At 40.8% G+C, this 21,230-nt stretch overlaps 1 protein-coding gene, 1 long non-coding RNA gene and 1 pseudogene across 2 annotated transcripts in view; 1 reads left to right on the top strand and 2 right to left on the bottom strand.

The window, feature by feature from the left end:
• Window positions 1-438: 438 nt before the first annotated feature.
• On the bottom strand, window positions 439-1,292 carry LOC105881999 (ribulose-phosphate 3-epimerase-like; annotated as a pseudogene).
• A 6,970-nt stretch (window positions 1,293-8,262) lies between these two features.
• Window positions 8,263-9,549, bottom strand: LOC142873736 (uncharacterized). Its single transcript, XR_012921693.1, has 2 exons — window positions 9,147-9,549; window positions 8,263-8,491 (listed from the first exon to the last, which is right to left on the bottom strand). It is a non-coding gene; the product is annotated as an uncharacterized LOC142873736 (long non-coding RNA).
• The window catches only part of FCHO2 (FCH and mu domain containing endocytic adaptor 2), a 127,033-nt gene continuing 114,221 nt past the window's right edge, over window positions 8,419-21,230 (top strand). Inside the window, 2 exon segments of the mRNA XM_012783348.3 lie at window positions 8,419-8,969; window positions 8,972-9,088. Coding sequence (XP_012638802.3) covers window positions 8,850-8,969; window positions 8,972-9,088 — 237 coding nt within the window. The 5' untranslated portion in view covers window positions 8,419-8,849.

Below are 21,230 nucleotides of genomic sequence, written 5' to 3' on the forward strand. Positions count from 1 at the left end.
CTGAGTATTTCACTAAATTAATCTTTAAATTGCATGACTAAAAATGCAGTTATACACACCAATTGCTAACCTCTTAGAACATTCTGCACAATAGATTTTTTTTTTTTTTTTTTTTTTTGAGACAGAGTCTCGCTTTCTTGCCTAGGCTAGAGTGAGTGCCATGGTGTCAGCCTAGCTCACAGCAACCTCAAACTCCTGGGCTCAAGCAATCCTCCTGCCTCAGCCTCCCGAGTAGCTGGGACTACAGGCACGAGCCACCATGCCCGGCTGATTTTTATATTATATATATTAGTTGGCCAATTAATTTCTTTCTATTTTTATGGTAGAGACGAGGTCTCGCTCAGGCTGGTTTTGAACTCCTGACCTTGAGCAATCCGCCCGCCTCGGCCTCCCAGAGTGCTAGGATTACAGGCGTGAGCCACCGCGCCCGGCCTGCACAATAGATTTTAATCACTAGAATGAATAATTGCTTTGAAAAACAGTACTGCCTCAACTGCAATATGATTTGGTAGTCAATATTCCTGTTTTACAATAGAGAATTCATGAGCAGAAACACTGGGCTCCTTATGGTTTCATCGATCAAGAGAACGTTTCTGAGCAGCTTCTGAGCAAACATTTCTTAACAGGTTGATCACGGATCTGGGGTCTTCATAATGGCACTGCCAGACACAATCATGTTAGCTCCTGCCTCTGCACACTATGGACAGTGTCAGGACCTACTCCACCATCGACCTCTATATCCAAAGATGGGAACTGGGTCCTCAACCAGTGAACCTTTGGCATCATATCTTCCATGAATTTCTGCCCTCCAAACCCAGGTTCCACTGTCATAACCAAGTCCATATCTATTTGATTAGCCCATGGTGCCAAATACTCAACTGTAGTTCCTGGTTTGATGGCAAGGCCAACTTTCATTCCATTCTCCCGAATGTCTTGAATTAAAGCCCCTGGGTTCTCAGTCGCCTCAAGATGGAAGGTGTACTGATTGGCTCCTGCTACAGCCATTGGCTTTACCCACTGTTCCGGCCTGGCCACCATCAAGCGCATGTCAAAGAAAGGGTCCTGGCCTAGCTGCTTTCGGAGGCTTTCTACCACAGGGTGACCAAAGGTGATGTTGGGAACAAAATGCCCGTCCATTACATCCAGGTGCAGATAATCCGCCCCAGAGTCTAGCATCCGGAGGCACTCGGCCCCTAGATTGGCCAGGTCACTGTTGAGGATAGACGGGCCAATCTCGCAGCCCGACGCCATACTGCTGGTTCCTAAGAGCAGGTTACCTCATGAGTCCCCGCATGTACCACTCTTGAAAAAGATATTTATTTACATCATTATGGTCTGTCTTCTCACATCAGATGCCATGAGAGCAGGAAAATTATTTGTTTCATTCAGCATTGTATCTCCAGTGTCTCAAAGAGGACCCACTCAATATAAATGTTCAAATAATGTTTACTAAATAAACAGATGAATGGGACCACTGGTATAATATGCTACTGATGAAATCTGGTGCTACAAAGTGTGCAGAAGGTGCTGGTCTGCTGGTGACTCAGATCCATGCCCAGACTTCAGTGCTCTTCAAAGGAAACCAAGTCCACTTCCTCTGTTCTTAGCTCAGCCAAGGGTTCCTCTTACATGGGCTCCTATGATTACAATTTCTAGTGCTCTGTTCTTTCAGTTCCCATAAACAATCATCTCCTCAGGAACTAGCTGGTCCCAGAAGGACTGAGTTTCAGAAGTTGCTATGGACTCTGCTACTCCATGGACCCCCAAATAAATGATAATACCCCTGGTGAATCCAGGGCAGTTTCCTATCACTTTCCTCGTAGAAAAAAAGAAAAAAGAAAGAAAGAGGAAGCAAGAAACAATAAACAGCACAAATTGAATTTTTTTGAGGTTATCCTTCCAGAACAGTGGTACATTAATTTATTCATTTAACAGATATTTCTTGTTTGCCAGCTATGTGCTAGGCACTCTGCTATGCACATTATTGTTATAATTGTCATCTCTATCATCGTTGTAACGAGTCTACATTAGACTGTGAATTTCTTTTTCTTTCTTTTTTTTTTTTTGAGACAAAGTCTTACTTTGTTGCCCAGGCTAGAGTGAGTGCCCTGGCATCAGCCTAGCTCACAGTAACCTCAAACTCCTGAGCTCAAGCAATCCTCCTGCCTCAGCCTCCCAAGTAGCTGGGACTACAGGCATGTGCCACCATGCCCAGCTAATTTTTTCTATATATATTAGTTGGCCAATTAATTTATTTTTATTTATTGTAGAGATGGGGTCTCACTCTTGCTCAGGCTGGTTTCGAACTCCTACCTCCAGCAATCAGCCCACCTCAGCCTCCCAGAGTGCTAGGATTACAGGCGTGAACCACCGCAACCGGCCTTATACTGTGAATTTCTTAAGAGCAGAGACAGTCTTTTCATGGTAAAAAGTGCACAATAAATGTCTAATGCCTGAATAAAGGAAAGAGGAGGACATTAATGAAAGATATTAAAGAAGATTAGGCTTGTTATATATTCGAATGAAAACAGAGAACAAGGATTGCTCTTTAAATTGTACTAAACATATAAAATAAATTTTAAATGCTTAATAATTGTCATAATCTTACCACTCTACCACATACACGTTTTTCACTTTTCTCTGCTTTCTTTTTATCTCTATTTACATACATATTTTTATATATTTGTAATTTTAATGCATTTTCCATGTCATCTTCTGCCTTTCCACTTAACATTAATGACAAATATTTTTGTGTGTTTTTACACTATCATTATCTTTATGACTCTTTTTTTTTTTTTTTGAGACAGAGTCTCGCTTTGTTGCCCAGGCTACAGTGAGTGCCATGGCGTCAGCCTAGCTCACAGCAACCTCAAACTCCTGGGCTCAAGTGATCCTCCTGCCTCAGCCTCCCGAGTAGCTGGGACTACAGGCATGTGCCACCATGCCCGGCTAATTTTTTCTATATATATTAGTTGGCCAATTAATTTCTTTCTATTTATAGTAGAGACGGGGTCTCGCTCCTGCTCAGGCCGGTTTTGAACTCCTGACCTTGAGCAATCCGCCCGCCTCGGCCTCCCAAGAGCTAGGATTACAGGCGTGAGCCACCGCGCCCAGCCTTATCTTTATGACTTTGTGTAATTTAGTAATTTCTCTTTTCTTATTTTGTGAAGTCCCTGTTGGGTTCCCTGTGTTCACTAGCAATGTAAACCCCTGAATAACTTGTGAGGTGTTTGTGCTTCTTCCATAAACAGCAAGGTAAAGGAACCCTTGGGAAAATACATCTCTTTTGTTTTTGAGACAGAGTCTCGCTTTGTTGCCCAGGCTAGAGTGCCGTGGCATCAGCCTAGCTCACAGCAACCTCAAACTCCTGGGCTCAAGCGACCCTCCTGCCCCAGCCTCCCGAGTAGCTGGGACTACAGGCATGCGCCACCATGCCCGGCTAATTTTCTCCATATTTTTAGTTGGCCAATTGATTTCTTTCTATTTTTAGTAGAGACGGGGGTCTTGCTCTTGCTCAGGCTGGTTTCGAACTCCTGATCTTGAGCGATCCTCCTGCCTTGGCCTCCCTGAGTGCTAGGATTAAAGGCGTGAGCCACCGCACCCGGCCTGGGAAAGTATATCTCATTTTGGAGGAAGAGATGGTGCCCTATCAGGGAGCAGGCAGTCAATCAATCCCAGGTGCATTCAGGAGAGAAGAAATGTGTGCCTGGCTAGCTGCTCTGAACTAAGAAAGTTGTGTGCAGAGTGATGTTTAGCTCTATTCTGCAGTTCCCTTGACATGTTTCTATCTCTTGGCCCTCATGTAGCAGCCTGCAGGACTACCATCTGCCAAAGCTTTTGCTTTTCTTCCTGCTTTGCACAGAGCTTTCGCTTTTAATATGTGCTATTGAATAGGGAAAAACAAAAGAATACCAGACTTCAGAGCTCTGCCTGCTTCTCTTCTGCCTTTTAATGGAGCGTAGCTCTTTTGCCACTGGTTGCCAAGTACAAGATAAGTGCAGAGAAGGATACTGCACCTGACACAGGATGCTGTCCCTTGAAGAAACACATAGGAGACAGGAGAGAGGTATAAGGAAGGATATGCTCCTCTGCCCCTCTCATCTTGGAAACAAGTGGAGGTACCTTTGCAAAATTATATTGAAAATAAATGGAAAAATGTCTTTTACTTTATAGTCAACTCTTCTGATATGGAACTAGTTTTAAATGAAGTTATGAGGAAATACCCTTGTGACTAAATGTTGATTAATGTGCCATGAGCTGTGAACCTAGAAATGGAGACCAAACTAAGGAATGGGAAGTGGGAAGTGCTCTGGGTGCCTTGCCTAAGAGATTGGGCCCTCAAATTTTGGAGACAAACTTTAGTTTGTAAACCAGAGAATCTAGATTTAGGTTATTTTGCATAAATGTCCTCTCTCTTACTTGCTATCATTTATTGAGTTATGTTTTAACAGTCCATAGCTTTAAGCTGTAATGTATATGCTTGGGCCAGAGTTTAATGGGGATCAACAGCATGCCTAGAAGCCAACATGTGGGCAGCAGGTGTAATTAGAGAGAGATCCTAAGAGAAAGATGAATCTGATGGTGGGGACACCCCAAAATGAAAGGCCAAATTGTTTAGGGGTCCCTTTCCAACAGATCTCCTGCTATAGCTGACCTTAAATATTATTTCAATTTTCTATTATTTTTATTACAAAAGTATTCTATCTTTTAAGAAGTACTCAAGCCCAAAAGAGTTCTTTTGAAAATATTAATGTGAGGAAATTAAAGCAAAGAGAATTTAAATAATAACATTTTCTATAAGCTCTAGGATCTAGCACCAATTAAAGAATATGGGTAGGCCAGGTGCGGTGGCTCACGCCTGTATTCCTAACACTCTGGGAGGCCAAGGCGGGTGGATCGCTCAAGGTCAGGAGTTGGAAACCAGCCTGAGCAAGTGGGAGACCCCGTCTCTACTAAAAATAGAAATTAATTGGCCAACCAAAAATATATAGAAAAAATTAGCCAGGCATGGTGGCACATGCCTGTAGTCCCAGCTACTTGGGAGCGCGAGGCAGAAGGATTGCTTGAGCCCAGGAGTTTGAGGTTGCTGTGAGCTAGGCTGACGCCAGGGCACTCACTCTAGCCTGGGCAACAGAGTGAGACTCTGTCTCAAAACAAAGCAAAACAAAACAAATATGGGTAAAAAGTAATGGAGTTACTTCATGTCCAAGGTCTCATCCACCTTGATATTTCTTTTTTAAAAATGATTTTACAGGCCGGGCGCTGTGGCTCACGCCTGTAATCCTAGCTCTTGGGAGGCCGAGGCGGGCGGATTGCTCAAGGTCAGGAGTTCAAAACCAGCCTGAGCAAGAGCGAGACCCCGTCTCTACTATAAACAGAAAGAAATTAATTGGCCAACTGATATATATATATATAAAAAATTAGCCGGGCATAGTGGCACATGCCTGTAGTCCCAGCTACTCGGGAGGCTGAGGCAGAAGGATCACTCGAGCCCAGGAGTTTGAGGTTGCTGTGAGCTAGGCTGACGCCACGGCACTCACTCTAGCCTGGACAACAAAGTGAGACTCTGTCTCAAAAAAAAAAAAAAAAAAAAAAAAGATTTTACTTGGCTGGGCGTGGTGGCTCACGCCTGTAATCCTAGCACTCTGGGAGGCCGAGGGTGGATTGCTTGAGGTCAGGAGTTCGAAACCAGCCTGAGCAAGAGCGAGACCCCGTCTCTACTATAAATAGAAAGAAATTAATTGGCCAACTAATATATATAGAAAAAATTAGCTGGGCATGGTGGCCCATGCCTGTAGTCCCAGCTACTCGGAGGCTGAGGCAGGAGGATCACTTGAGCCCAGGAATTTGAGGTTGCTGTGAACTAGGCTGATGCCAGGGTACTCACTGTAGCCTGGGCAACAAAGCGAGACTCTGTCTCAAAAAAAAAAAACGATTTTACTTTAATTTTTTAAAAGACTATTCAAGTGCAGTAGTGAGAAGGAGGGAAAGAGTAGAACAAGGAGTTTGATCTCTAACTGACTGTGAACAATGATTGAGATAACTCACTATCTTCAGATCAACCCACCTTGACATTTCTATGACAGGCTTAATCATTCATTCATTCTTTCACTGAACATTTACTGAGTGACTATGAAGTGACAGGTATTGTAGGCAGTGAGCTGTACATTCTTGTTATCTATTTCGGTTTTTATTTGGATAAGCAAGGGCTAAGTGTGTGTGGCACAAATATTTTAAGGCACATGAGTGAGCTACCCACTCAGGGCTTTATCTATGCTCTGCCAGAACACATGTGCATCCCTGGAAATCTCATTTGAGAGGACAGAAGGTGGTTGATATAACCCACATTCTTTCTATAGGACACCTCGTCTGAAATTTAGTCACCTTAATCACTGTTTACTATGAAGTCCCACACCTTAAATACCAGGCAATTACAGCATATGGTGTTTTGGTCCTAATGAACCTTGCAAATACCTGAAATACATAGAATATTTATCTTCATGCTAGACGTAGCCCTACATTTTATGGGGCCAGAGGTAAGAGTTCAAATGGAGGCCAATGTATCATGTGCAGCTACTGTGAATACTATGCTAAACTGTCAGTGCTGTAACCACAAATTGGAACACCAAGAGAAGGAAAACTTCTGCTTGACACTACTGGGAAACAATACTGTGTTTTGTTATGCAAGAATCTAGAGCATTCAAGATGAGATGAAGTATTTGACAAATTAACTAATTTGTCTTCTCTCTTGCCTAAGCACTTCCACTGCTCAACTTCTGCCTGAACTCCAAAGCAATCTATCTCTGATACGGACAGCCATATTACCCACACGTTTTCACTGCATTTGGAGTCCACCTTTCGTTTGAGGGCATAAGTCAAGAGATATAAAGAAGGGTTTCCCAGGATCCTGAATAGTGTTGTTCATGGGAGAGGGAATGTATGGTGTGGGCCACTGTTCAGTATCACAGTACCAGTGGTGAAAGCACCATGTATTTTTTAAATAAATTAATGTGTGTGTGATATGTAAGATCCTTTAATGCATGGAGTCCAGGATAGGGGTCTCTCTTGCCCAGATCTAATGGGGGTAGTGTTTAGTTTTAATAGGAATTTAATGCCAAGCTTATCTGTAGGGGATCTAGATGGCTGGTTTTTTTAGAATTCTTTCAGCATCAAGAAAAATTGAGCTAGATTGATAGTTTAGAGAACTGTAGCATATTTCTATTACAAATTTTACTTTCCCCAAAACTAGAGCTAAATGGCAGTATTATGAAGAAATTTTTTTTTTTGGAGACAGTCTCACTCTGTTGCCCTGGCTAGAGTGCTGTGGCATCAGCCCAACTCACAGCAACCTCAAACTCCTGGGCTCAAGCAATCCTACTGCCTCAGCCTCCCCAGTAGCTGGGACTACAGGCATGTGCCACCATGCCTGGCTAACTTTTTCTGTATATTTTTTGTTGGCCAATTAATTTCTTTCTATTTTTAGTAGAGACGGGGTCTTGCTCTTGCTCAGGCTGTTTCGAACTCCTGACCTTGAGCGATTCTCCCACCTCAGCCTCCTAGAGTGCTAGGATTATAGGCGTGAGCCACCGTACCCAGCCATGAAGAATTTTTAAAGAAAGTAAATAGCTAAACATATATGCACAAAAAAGAGAGGATTAGTATAGTGAACAACCATATTTCCATTACCCAGATCCAACAATTATCAACTTATGGCCAATTTTATTTCATCTATACCCTTACTCGTTGGGGAAGAGTATTGATGAATGATTTTTGAACAAATCCAGATGTCTTATCATTGCATCCTATATATTTCTAAAAGACATTCTTAAAAAGATATGACCACAATACCATTATCCAATTATTCTCTATTCAACAAGAACTTTACAGTTTCATCCACATGAAAGGCACATGGTTTTTGCTTTTGAGAATGAAAATAATTTTTCACGATCAGTGTTATTTTATAGTGTTCATTATGTCTGAAGTCACAAGATCTGAGGTGTGATGTGTATGTATAGTTAAAACTACACTGAATCTATTTGTAGGGCTTGGTTTCAACAACTGCAAATTTTAGACCTAGCTGACCTGGTGACAGTGAACTTCAGACTTTTACAAGAGTTTAAGTTTTTTTTTTTTTTAACCTTTGGAAGCAAGGCATGAGAAGGGGATTTAGTTTTTCTATTAGCCCGAGGCATGTTAAGACTTGTTTCTTTTTCCAAAATGTATGAGTTGCTAAGAGAACCATGGACTTTACGAACAAGTCCTGGAAAAGACTTTTTTTTAAGGCCGGGGTCGGGAAGTTCGTTGGTTTCGGGTCACGTTCCTGCCCTGGCCGGCCAGCCGTCCGTCCGGGCTGGTCTGCTCCGGGCGTGCTGGAGGTCAGCGGCTGGGGCCGGACTCGGTGCCTGGTCTCGCGAAGCTCCGGACTCTCAGGCGACACTGGGCGTTTCCTCCCTTTCCGGCCTCGGAAAGTTTTGTTTTGGTTCTTAGTTCCCTGTAAAGGAAAGGCACCCTGTTGACCAAAGGTTTCTCAGAGCCTTCTCTCGATGGCCAGCGGCCAAGTTTCCACCATGCCAGCTTGCCCAGACTTCGGTCCGTTCGAGCTCCTCGAAGGCCGGGAAGCGAGTCTTGTGTGGAGGGAGCAAGTGGGCAGCCAGCCTGCCGACTCCACTGCCGCTGGGATCTTCCCTCCGTCCCTGGGCCAGAGCCCGTCGCACCGCAAACGGTGCGGTCAGTCTCCCCCGTGACTCCTCAGGGACCCGGTTCTCCACCATTCCTAAGAGGATACTCAACCTAGCCCCGCCCGCGGTAGGGAGAGGACGACCAAAACCCGGGAATGGGGCCCGGGGCGCATGCGCGCACCGAGGCCGTGGCGTCTAAGTGTGCTCGCCCCGCGGCGGCAGCCGCTAGGTGGCGCATGCGCCCTGGAGGGTGCGGGCCAGTCTCTGGGAAGAAGGCGGCGGCGGCAGCGGCTAAGGCGGGGGCGCCGTGGGGGCCGGGCAGTGTTTACACAGCGGCGGGCGGGCGCGGACGCGGAACCCGGCGCGGCGGCGGCACGATGGTCATGGCGTATTTCGTCGAGAATTTTTGGGTAAGCGAAGGGTGTTAGAAATAGTGAGTTTCGGAGTCCAGAGCTTTCGGCGCCTGACCTCGGCCTGCGTGCGCTTCGAGCGGCAGCGGCGGCGGCGGCTCTTCGGGCAGGGCGAGCGTCCTCGGACCGCCGCCTGCGGGGTCCCGCCTGGCTGAAGTCCGGCGGGCGACGGGTCTCTGGCGGCTCAGGACTCCCGGCTCTCAGCCCTCTTGGGGGCGGGGGCTGTCAGCACGGCCCGGGAGCCCGCCGAGGGGCCGCGGGCCGCCAGGGCTGGGACAAAGCGCCGGATGGGGCGGGAGACGGGACCCAGCCCCGCCGGCGGCGCCAGGCGCGCTCCGCGCGGGGCGTGCGCGGCGGCTCCGACTCGGAGGACGGGCCCGCGGCGCGGCCGCCTCCCGCTACGCGCTGCCTGGGAGCGCCGGCCAGAGGGGCTCGCCGCCGTCCCGCACCGCCGGCCCCCATCTCAGCCCCGGTGCCCCCACCATTTCCACGTGAAATCCCGTGCGGGGTTGGGCTGGATAAGCACTTCCTCTCAGCCTCGCCGCGCAGCCTGTGGGTCTGCGCCCGGGACTTTGCCTCTGGGCCTGTTCACAAAGCGTATACGAGTTACATTTAATGTAACTGAACTCCTTGGGCTTAAATTCACGGAGACATCCCCCTAGTCCTCTGTGCTGCTCTTTGCTCTTCCTCATTCTTTCCACACCCCTTCTTAGTATTAGATTCTTCTTTGAGAATTTCTGAGTCTCCCTGTGGAGTGTTTTTCTGTAGTTATTGTTTGTTGTAATGGGAAGTACAGTTCAGCCATGTACAGGAAAGTAACGTGTTTACTCAGGTATCTTGGATGGATCCCGTTTTTATGTACTGACAGTTGCAAGTACTGCAATCCCATTTTAGTTGAGATTTAGAAATATTTAAAAGGGGGGTGTCTTTCAGTTAGCAGTGTATTTTGAATTCTTAATTCTAAATGTCTTAGTAATCAAATCAGTTAATAGTTATTTGTTTCGACTGTTTCATGTTTTCCACAAGCGACATGTATAATAGATGTTAGGTGTTTGTTTTTTTTTCTTAACAGCTTTATTGAGATAGAGTTCACATTCTGTATAATACACTCATTCAAAGTGTACAATTCAAGGGTTTTCATACGTTCGCAGAGTTGTGCAAACATTACCACAATCAATTTTAGAACAGTTTTATCATCTCAGAAAGAATCCCTGTACCCCTTAGCAGTCACTGCCCATTTACCTTCTGCCCCAGCCCTAGGCAACCAATCTACTTTCTGCCTCTATAGATTTGTCTAGTTTGGACATAATACTATAAATGGGACCATTGTGACTGGCTGCTTTCGCTTAGCATAATGTTCCTCAAGGTTTATCTATGATTTGGCATGTTATCAGTACCAGTTCCTTTTTTATGGCTAAATAATATTCCATTCCGTATTTTATCTATGTGTTCATCAGTGATGGACATTTGGTTGTTTTCACTTTTGTTATTATGAATAATGTTGCCATGAACATTTTTGTGTAAGTTTTTGTGTGAATGTATGTTTTTATTTCTTTTGGGAATGGAATTGCTGGGTCATATGGTAGCTCTGTTTTACATTTTGAGGAACTGCCACACTTTTCAAAGTGACTGCAGCATTTTACGATCCCACCAGCAATGCCTGTGGGTTCTAGTTTCTCCACATGGTCATCAACACTTGTTGTCTGTCTTTTTTATTATAAAAAATATAATATTCCAATGGGTGGATGTGAAGTAGTATCTCATTGTGGATTTGCTTTGCATTCTTTCATGGGTAATGATGCTGAACATCTTTTCATGTGCTTATTACCCATTTTTATATTTTCTTTGGAGAAATATCTGTTTAGATCGAATACCTATTTTTAAATTGGGCTATTTGTCTTTTTATTATTGAGTTCTTTTTATCTTCTGGCTACACATTTCTTGTTAGATGTATGATTTGCAAATATTTCTCCTATTCTGTGGGCTGTCATTTCACTTTCTTGATGTTGTCATTTTAAGTAACACAGACGTTTTTGATTTTAATGAAGTCTTGGTGAGGTCCAACTTATCTGTTTTTTCTATTACTAGTGCTTTCGTTGTATTGAAGAAGACTTTGCCTAACTCGAAATTTACTCCTAAGTTTTCTTTCAAGAGTTTGTTTTAGCTCTTCTATTTAGGTCTATACTTTTGAAGTTAATTTTTGTGTGCAAGGAAGGGGTAAAACTTCATTCTTTTGCATATGGATATCCAGTTGTCCCAGCACCATTTATTGAAAAACCTCATTCCTCATTATATTATTGTTGAATGTCAGTTGACCAGAGATGTATGGGTTTATTTCTGAATTTTCAGTTATGTTCCATTGTCTAGCCATATGACAGCCAGTACCATACTGTTTAGATTACTGTAACTTTGTATAATTAGTTTGGAATCAGGAAGTGTGAGTCTTCCAGGTTTTTTCTTCTTTTTTAGGAATATTTGGACAATTCTGGATCCCGTCTTTTTCCACATGAATTTTAGGATTAGCATGTCAGTAGTAGGCATTATGTTTTACAATGGCAATTTATAAGAACTTTTTAAAGGCCTGGTGAAATGGCTTATGCCTGTAATCCCAGCACTTTGGAAAGCTGAGGTGGGAGGATTGCTTGAGGCCGGGAGTTTGAGACTAGCCTGGGCAATGTAAGAAGACCTGGTCTCTAAAAAATTCTAAAAATTAACTGGATGTGTTGGTGCACGCCTATGGTCCCAGCTATTTGGGAGGCTGAGGCAAGAGGATCGCTTGAGACTGGGAGTTCAAGGTTACAGTAAGCTATGATCACAGCATTGCACTCCATTTGGGCAATGAAGCAAAAAACCTACCTCAAAAAAATCAAAACAAGAAAAAAACCCCACTTATAAAAATTGTTTAAAAATTGAAGTTCGGCCAGGTGTGGTGGGTGGCTCACGCCTGTAATCCTAGCCCTCTGGGAGGCTGAGTTGGGTGGATCGCTCAAGGTCAGGAGTTGGAAACCAGCCTGAGCAAAAGCTAGACCCTGTCTCTACTAAAAATAGGAAGAAATTAATTGGCCAACTAAAAATACATAGAGGCCCGGTGGCTCACGCCTGTAATCCTAGCACTCTGGGAGGCTGAGGCGGGTGGATTGCTCGAGGTCAGGAGTTCGAACCCAGACTGAGCAACAGTGAGACCCCGTCTCTACTATAAATAGAAAGAAATTAATTGGTCAACTAATATACATATAGAAAAAATTAGCTGGGCATGGTGGTGCATGCCTGTAGTCCCAGCTACATGGGAGGCTGAAGCAGTAGGATCCCTTGAGCCCAGTAGTTTGAGGTTGCTGTGAGCTAGGCTGACGCCATGGCACTCAAGCCCAGGCACAGAGTGAGACTCTGTCTCAAAAAAATGAAAAACAAAAAAAAATTGAGGTTCTTATAAATGCTTTGCATATTTTTGATGCATGAATGTTTTTTAGGTTTACTAACTTAATTCCAAATTGCATCTTAACGTTTTAAAGTGACGTTTCATGTTCTGTTTATTGAACTTTGAACATATCCTTGTTTCATGTTTTAGCCTATTATGAATAATGCTTCTGAATAATGTTTCTCTGAGTATTTTTGTACACATTTTTGTGTGCTCCTACTTTGTCCTTGTTAGCAGAGGAATAGGAATAAATTTGGATATCTGAAATCTAGTAGAACCCCAAATCTAATTTATGTTTCAGTCTTTGGCTTCACTTCCACTATTGAGAACAAATAGTAAAATAGGTTGCATTTTATTTTATTGCCTGGAAATGGGGCTGAAAGCTCTAAATTGGAGCTTTAAAAGCTTCCAAGGAGGCTAAATGAGCTAGGAAAGTCTAAAAACCAACTAACCAACTTTTGAGAAATTGATAGTTGTCTGTTTAAAGCAACTTAAAAATGTACATGTTTCAGGATCATAGAGGAATTATTTTATAAATGATCCTGAAATACTTTTATTAATTTTATTTTCCCCTAATGTTTAAAGTGGCACTGTTAAAAAGGAAATAAAATTTGTCAAAATTCAAAACATTATGTTGTACATGCTAAATATATACAATTTTCATCAGTTAAATAAATAAAAAAATACTTGTCAAAGTGAGGTAATGGGAACATTTCAAGTTTTAGACTTCTAACCAAACAACTTATTAATTATTTTTCCCCACATAGGAGCATATAAAGACAGACCTTTTTGTTACGGCATTTTGTTAAAGGAAAGTTTGAATCACTCACTGAAACTCTCTTCAAGCTCTTTTGAAAGCAGCACATCCTTTTTTTTTAAGTATAGTTTTTTTCTCAATTAAAACTATATGCTAAGTTAATTCCTTTACTTAATGTACTTTCAAGAAAAAAAATATATTCAGAACTTCCTACACAAAAGGTGTTTTGTTGCTGATAAGTCAGTTTTTGCCACAAAGTATAGTGCCATTGATAATGAAGCTGAAAATGTTTTTCTTTTCTATTAAAATTGGATAGCAAAAATAATTTTGATAGCGGAAGTCCACACCATTGCCTTTAATATGTGAGAAACAATTGTTAGTTCTTCAAAAGATTACATAACTTTAAAAAGGTATTGACTAATATTATTGTGAGGAAGTATATCTACATCTTTTTCAAAGGAAGAGTTGAGTACTAGTTTATAATATTCTTGAGATTTTTTTTTTTTTTTGAGACAGAGTCTCGCTTTGTTGCCCAAGCTAGAGTGCGTCAGCCTAGCTCACAGCAACCTCACACTCCTGGGCTCAAGCGATCCTCCTGCCTCAGCCTCCCGAGTAGCTGGGACTACAGGCATGCACCACCATGCCCGGCTAATTTTATTTTTGTATATATTTTTAGTTGACCAATTAATTTCTTTCCATTTATAGTAGAGACAGGGTCTCGCTCTTGCTCAGGCTGGTTTTGAACTCCTGAACTCGAGCAATCCGCCTGCCTCGGCCTCCCAGAGTTCTAGGATTACAGGCGTGAGCCACAGCGCCCGGCCTCTTGAGATTATTATAACAACATTGCACCATAGTAATTAAAATGGCTGTATATTTTTATGTAAGCCTAGATTGTTTAATTCAGCAGTAAAAATATATTAAAGGAATGAATTTCATATGTAATAATTCTTAAAGGGGAAAAAATAAGTAAGCAAAACTACTTGAGTTGAATATCTTATAAACCTCATTTTACATAGTAGTTTCAATCTGTAGAAGATATGAAGCATTTACCCAAAGATGCTAAATAGTATTCTTTAGTATATATCTCATTGTAACGAACCGATATTTTTATTTAGGTGACTTTTCCAGAGGTTACCTCTAGTCAGCACATCAAAAATGAGCAAACAACAATTATCTTAGGTATTTTTATCCTGAAATTTTTCCTTATTTCTCTTACTTTTTAACCTGTATAGAAGGCTCATTTCATTTGTTGATTTTATTGGTTTTGTCATACTTTAACTTTAGAGTAAATTGGAGCACTTGGTTATGTATCTAAAATTTGATCTATCCTCACATGGATAAGCTGGGAGGATTAAAATGTATTTTGAAAATCTGGAATTGCTATTAATAGGACTTTAGAATGCAAAACATTATTATATTTTTGCCTGATTATCTAATCTAAATTTAGTATCCTAGATGAGCGACTAACACGTGCACACACACACATATATACACACACACACACACATATACACACACAGACATTCTTTGGGGCTATTTATCCACATGAAAATTTAAGAATATATATCGTTAAAAAATTATTTGAGGTGACCATAGAAACCCAGAATATAGGCTTTTTGTTACTTGTTATAATATTTTTGTTACTTTGTTATATTTCCAAATATTATAGTTTGGGATACCTACTTAGGACTGATCCCATCAGATCATAGACCAAAACTATATGTATTATGTTTATTTTTTACATTAATTAATGGATTTGTAAATTTTATATGATTTAATATTCAAAAGATCCAAAGGGAAGACAGTATAAAATCTCCCTCTTTTTTGCCAGTCAAGATCTCCTAAAAGGCAATCACCATTTTAAATTTCTTACCTAGTTTTCTAGAGGTAACCTATGTAAAAGAGCAAATAACATACACTAATTAAAAGGTATTATTGGCCGGGCGCTGTGGCTCACGCCTGTAATCCTAGCTCTTGGGAGGCCGAGGCGGGCGGATTGCTCAAGGTCAGGAGTTCAGTACCAGCCTGAACAAGAGCGAGACCCTGTCTCTACTATAAATAGAAAGAAATTAATTGGCCAACTGATATATATATATAAAATTAGCCGGGCATGGTGGCGCATGCCTGTAGTCCCAGCTACTCGGGAGGCTGAGGCAGGAGGATCGCTTGAGCCCAGGAATTTGAGGTTGCTGTGAGCTAGGCTGACGCCACGGCACTCACTCTAGCCTGGACAACAAAGTGAGACTCTGTCTCAAAAAAAAATAAAAAATAAAAAATAAATAAAAGGTATTATTGTATAACTGTTAGCAGATTAGCCATGTCCAAATTGCTTTCACTGTGCCAAGCTTATGAAAAAATGTAGGCTACAGATTCATCTTAACTTGGTTCAAGAAGACTTGACAGGTAGACATTATAAAATTATAGTATTTTAGATTACACTAAATTTTATTGTGAGGCCTTTAGAAATTTTTGGGAGGGATGTGATTTGTTTGTTTTGTATTTTTGCCTTAAACATAGGAGAAATTTGGAAGTGAAAAATTGATACTGATTTAGTCTGCATAAGTTCAGTTCAGGAGAGGATTTGAGAACATTGACATTGGAAAGGATAAAAATTTTGATGTCTGTATTCTTTTCTTTTCTAGCTTTGCACACTAAATCCTAAATGCCCTAATCCTTTCGGAACTAAAATTATTTAAGCAAAGGATAGGAGAACAGTTATGCTTTGAATCATCCTGCACATTTGGTTAATGTAAGCCTTTTGGAAGTAGTTTTTTGAGTTATGGGGGAATCTCCTGAGATTATCCTTCCTGTTATAATTCTAGAACAGTTAACCAAAGTATCCTAAGAAATCCAAATGGAAATATGGTGCTATGAAGACTTATAAAGGAAAGAGAATAAAGACTTGGCTTTCGATTTTCTTAGTGTGGAAAAATTAACGAATGTTAGATTTAGAAGAAGTTAAGTAGCAATCTGTTCCATAAAGATAAGCATAAATTGGTCAGATGTGGGAAGACACAAAAACAACAGCACAATAGCAGCAGAGACTTATAATTAAATCTACTATATTGGTAAAGGTGCTGGAGCAGGCGTCCTCAAACCACGGCCTGCCTGCCACATGGGGCCATAGGGTGTTTTTGCCCCTGCCTGTCCTGCTTAGCAGCCGACTTGTCCAGTCCGGGGCCCACAGTGCGCATGTGTGGAATGTGCCCTGCACTTTCCAATGGCCCTCCAACGATCTGAGGGACAGTGAACTGGCCCCCTGTTTAAAAAGTTTGAGGACCCCTGTGCTGGAGCATGTTGCTGGAATAGCCAGAGAGGGTGAAATTGGAGTGTTAACCTTTGTGATGAAGATGAGATAGTCATGCTCTGTGATAGAACTGCAGGAGTAAAAGTTATGGGAGATATGACAAGCACGATTGCTTAACCTTAGGGACAAAACAGGAAGGTATAATATTATATAAGTAAAGCAAATTGTTGATGGTGATACCTTTAAACCAAGAAGTGTGAGTTTTCATTTGGTTGAAAAAACAGCCTCAAGTGAAGACAATTTACCTTTCTAATTATAACCATTATGTGATAGGCAAAATACAGAAGAATACAGAATAAAAATTACCTATAGCCTCTCCCTTTATCCGTATGGTTTTCTTTAGAAATACAACATTCAAAATGGGTTCTACCATATAGTTCTGTATCTTGATATTTTTTAATGATTTTACCATCAAGCATTTTTCTCATGTGATTAAGTATTTGAAATATTTTCGGTGACTGCATAGGTTTCCATGGAATAGATAAGCTGTAATTTTTTTAACCACTCCCCTTTTGGACATTTTGATTACTTTCATTTTTTTTTTCACTTGTGAATTACTAAGACTAGAGATTTAAGTATTGATGGGAACAAGATGCCAGTTTAATAAAGTAGCTTTCTAGATTGAAGAGTTGAGAAACCTGGAAATCACTATTTTTTTCATTTTGAAAGTAATGAAAAATACTTTCATTTATATTAATAGAATATTACAGAAAATTCAAAAGATACAAAAATAAAAAAGATTATTTCACCACTGCTGCTTTTGTGTTTTTTACTGAGCCCATGTAAAACCTATATAGGTGGATTCAACTAACTGGAAGAGGTGAGTTACAATTTAAAGATTAGGGAGGAATATCTGAAGGAGGTGAGAAAAATAATTTTTTGAAATGTAATATGGCTTCTTTCCTTTAGTCAGACAATAAATATGATTGAGTCACTTTTGTACCTGTAGCAAATAGTTCTGACTGCTGAGCATTACCCATTTTACATATTTTAATCACTATTTCCTGCTGTAGCAATGTCTTGCCGGTAGCTCTGCAGAATACTTTTAGAGATCATGACTGAAAATTCCAATGTACAGTAGTCCTGCCTTCTCCACAGCTTCTCTTTCCCTGGTTTCAGTTAGCCAAGGTCAACTGTAATCTGAAAATATAATATTAATATTAAATGGAAACTTCCAGAAATAAATAATTCATAAGTTTTAAATTGCACACCGTTCTAGTAGCATGAAGAAATCTCTCACTGTCCCCCCTGGGATGCGAATCATCCAATGCATCTATGAATATGCTCCCCTCCAGTTAGTCATTTAGTAGCTGTCTCGGTTATCGTTTTGAAAAAACATAGTATATAGAGGATTCTGTACCATCTCTGAAGTTTCAGGCATCCACTGTGGGTCTTGGAATGTATCTCCTGTGGATAAGTAGGAACTACTGTACAAATACAGAACGGTGACTAGAAGAGGTTGTAACTTGTGGCTGACCATCCCGTTTACTTGTAGAAAAACAGCTTGTACGGTCAGACATACCTTGGAGATGTGGTTTGGTTCCAGATCACCACAATAAATTGAGTCACAGAATTTTTCTGCTTTCCCAGTTCATATAAAAGTTTTGTTTATACTGTACTATTTACACTGCACTAGTATTAAGTATGCAGTAGCATTATGTCTAAATGTATTACCTTAATTTAAAAAAACTTTATTGCTAAAAAAGCTGAAACAGAGACATGAAGTGAGCACATGGTGTTAGAAAAATGGCACTAATAGACTTGTTCTACACAGGGTTGCCACAGACCTTCAATTTGTAAAAAATATAATTATCTTCAAAGTGCAGTAAAGTGACATGCAGTAAAATGAAGTGTGCCTATGTTATATCCTCATCCCTCTAGTAATTTACAAAGCAAAAATGGCACTAGAGAGCTGTTGTTGCTTATTTTTTGAATTCCCATCAAAGTTATCTCTGTAGGTTTTTTTTCTTTAGACAGAGTCTGACTCTGTTGCCCGGGCTAGAGTGAGTGCCGTGGTATCAGCCTAGCTCACAGCAACCTCAAACTCCTGGGCTCAAGCAATCCTGCTGCCTCAGCCTCCCAAGTGGCTGGTACTACAGGCGTGTGCCACCATGCCTGGCTAATTTTTTCTTTACATTTTTAGTTGTTCAGATAATTTCTTTCTATTTTTAGTTGAGACAGGGTCTCACTCTTTTTTTTTTTTTTTTTTTTTTTTTGAGACAGAGTCTCACTTTGTTGCCCAGGCTAGAGTGAGTGCCGTGGCTTCAGCCTAGCTCACAGCAACCTCAAACTCCTGGGCTCAAGCAATCCTTCTGCCTCATCCTCCCGAGTAGCTGGGACTACAGGCATGTGCCACCATGCCCGGCTAATTTTATATATATATATATATATTAGTTGGCCAATTAATTTCTTTCTATTTATAGTAGAGATGGGGTCTCGCTCTTGCTCAGGCTGGTTTCGAACTCCTGAACTCGAGCAATCTGCCCGCCTCGGCCTCCCAGAGTGCTAGGATTACAGGCATGAGCCACCTCGCCCGGCCTAGGGTCTCACTCTTGTTCAGGCTGGTCTCGAACTTCTGACCTTGAGCTCACCTTCCGCCTTGGCCTCTCAGAGTGCTAGGATTACAGGTGTGAGCCACTGCACCTGGACTATCTATAGGTTTTTCACTTCTACAAGGTCCATTCTTAAGAGAAAAAAAAAATCCTTAGAATTAGTTATATGTTTCATGGTGTTTTTCAGATAAGGCAGGATAAAGTGAGACTATTTCAAATGTATGTTAATGTTATATTTTGCAGTGACTTGTCCATGGTTATATAATAAATGTCAATAAACTAGAGTAAAAGGGAAATGTACACAGGGTGGGAATTGATGATCTTTATTTATTATTTATTATTATTTTTTTGAGGTGGTTTGGAGTTGAGAGGAAGGTTAGGCATGTTGCTGATATTTGTAGGACAGCCTCTCCTGACTCTTCTGTTACACCTCCAAAACCTTTGTAAAAAACTAAAAAGGAAACTTGGTAAAATCAACTTTTTAATTTGTAATGTGAATATATAATATGTAATCTGTCTTTTATTTTCCAACTCTTGGATTCATCAAAATGAATACCATACAGATTTTCTAGTTTTAGTGTTTAATTAACTATTGCCTTTAAAAAGTTCATTAAAGAAGTTTTATACTATTGCATGTTTTTCTTTTTTTTTTTTCAGTAGGACAAAGTGTAATTGTCACAACTATTGCATGTTTTTCTTCAAGTGGGAATATGTTAGATTGTATTTCATATCTATATTTAAATATAAATTTATGTTATAAAATCAACCAGAAAAAATGTCTTTAGGTTTCAGAAATAGGTTTAAAGACTTGTTTAAACTTCTTGCTTTGAAATTTGAAGGATAGCTCATTTGTGGAGTCTGTATTAGATTGGGAAAAATGAACATTTTTAATGACTTGGTGACTTAAAACTTAATTATCTTTTAGTTCAATTCAGTTTACTCGATAATTTACGTGCAAATCAATATACTTAATATGATCTCATTTTCATCGTAAAAAGTAACACCAAGCTGGGCATGGTGGCATGCACCTGTAATCCTTGCTATTCAGGAAGTGGAGGAGGGAGGATAACTTGAGCCCAGGAAATTGAGGCTAGCCTGAGCAACATGAGGAGATCCCATCTCAAGAAAAAGAAAAGTAACATGTTACCATACTATATGTGTGTAAAAAGGAATCTGGACTGATAACATCAAACTGTTAACTGCAGTCATCTTAATTAGAATAGTAAGGGGAAATTATAGGTACTAGAAATTTGTGTTCTTTTAAAGGACCTGTAATGATTCTGGACTTACATCTTCCAAGCATGATAAAACTTCTTTTTTTCTACTTCATATTAGGAGTTATTACAAAGATTTTTTTTTTTTTTTTTTTTTTTTTTTTTTTTTTTTTTGAGACAGAGTCTCGCTTTGTTGCCCAGGCTAGAGTGAGTGCCGTGGCGTCAGCCCAGCTCACAGCAACCTCAAACTCCTGGGCTCGAGCAATCCTTCTGTCTCAGCCTCCCAAGTAGCTGGGACTACAGGCATGCGCCACCGTGCCCGGCTAATTTTTTATATATATATCAGTTGGCCAATTAATTTCTTTCTATTTATAGTAGAGACGGGGTCTCGCTCTTGCTCAGGCTGGTTTTGAACTCCTGACCTTGAGCAATCCGCCCGCCTCGGCCTCCCAAGAGCTAGGATTACAGGCGTGAGCCACAGCGCCCGGCCTATTACAAAGATTTTTAAACACTTGTTTGTATTGGATTATAATGAAATTTTATTTGCCCCCCCCCCATCACAGTCAGTGGACATTGAGAGTGCTCTCTTTGTAAAATGCTTTGAGATTGGCAAATAAAAGATCCCATCTAAGCGCAAACCTTAACTGTAATTGTCTTCCTTCAACAGTAATGGTGTTAATAGCTATATTTGTCAGTTAATGAATATTTCTTTGCAAGAATTTATTGATTAAAAAAGGTAAGCTGAACACTTTGAACTATGGCAATATCTATGCAGAAGTTTGTCAAATACTTAACACAGGAAAATGTTCTAATTTTCATCACCCCAATTGATTGTGGTGATGGTTGTAAACTCTGTATTAAAATCTTAAAAATCATTGCATTGTAGCTTAAAGTGAG

The sequence above is a fragment of the Microcebus murinus genome, chromosome 11 (assembly GCF_040939455.1).
Source record: "Microcebus murinus isolate Inina chromosome 11, M.murinus_Inina_mat1.0, whole genome shotgun sequence".
NCBI classification, from domain to species: domain Eukaryota; kingdom Metazoa; phylum Chordata; class Mammalia; order Primates; family Cheirogaleidae; genus Microcebus; species Microcebus murinus.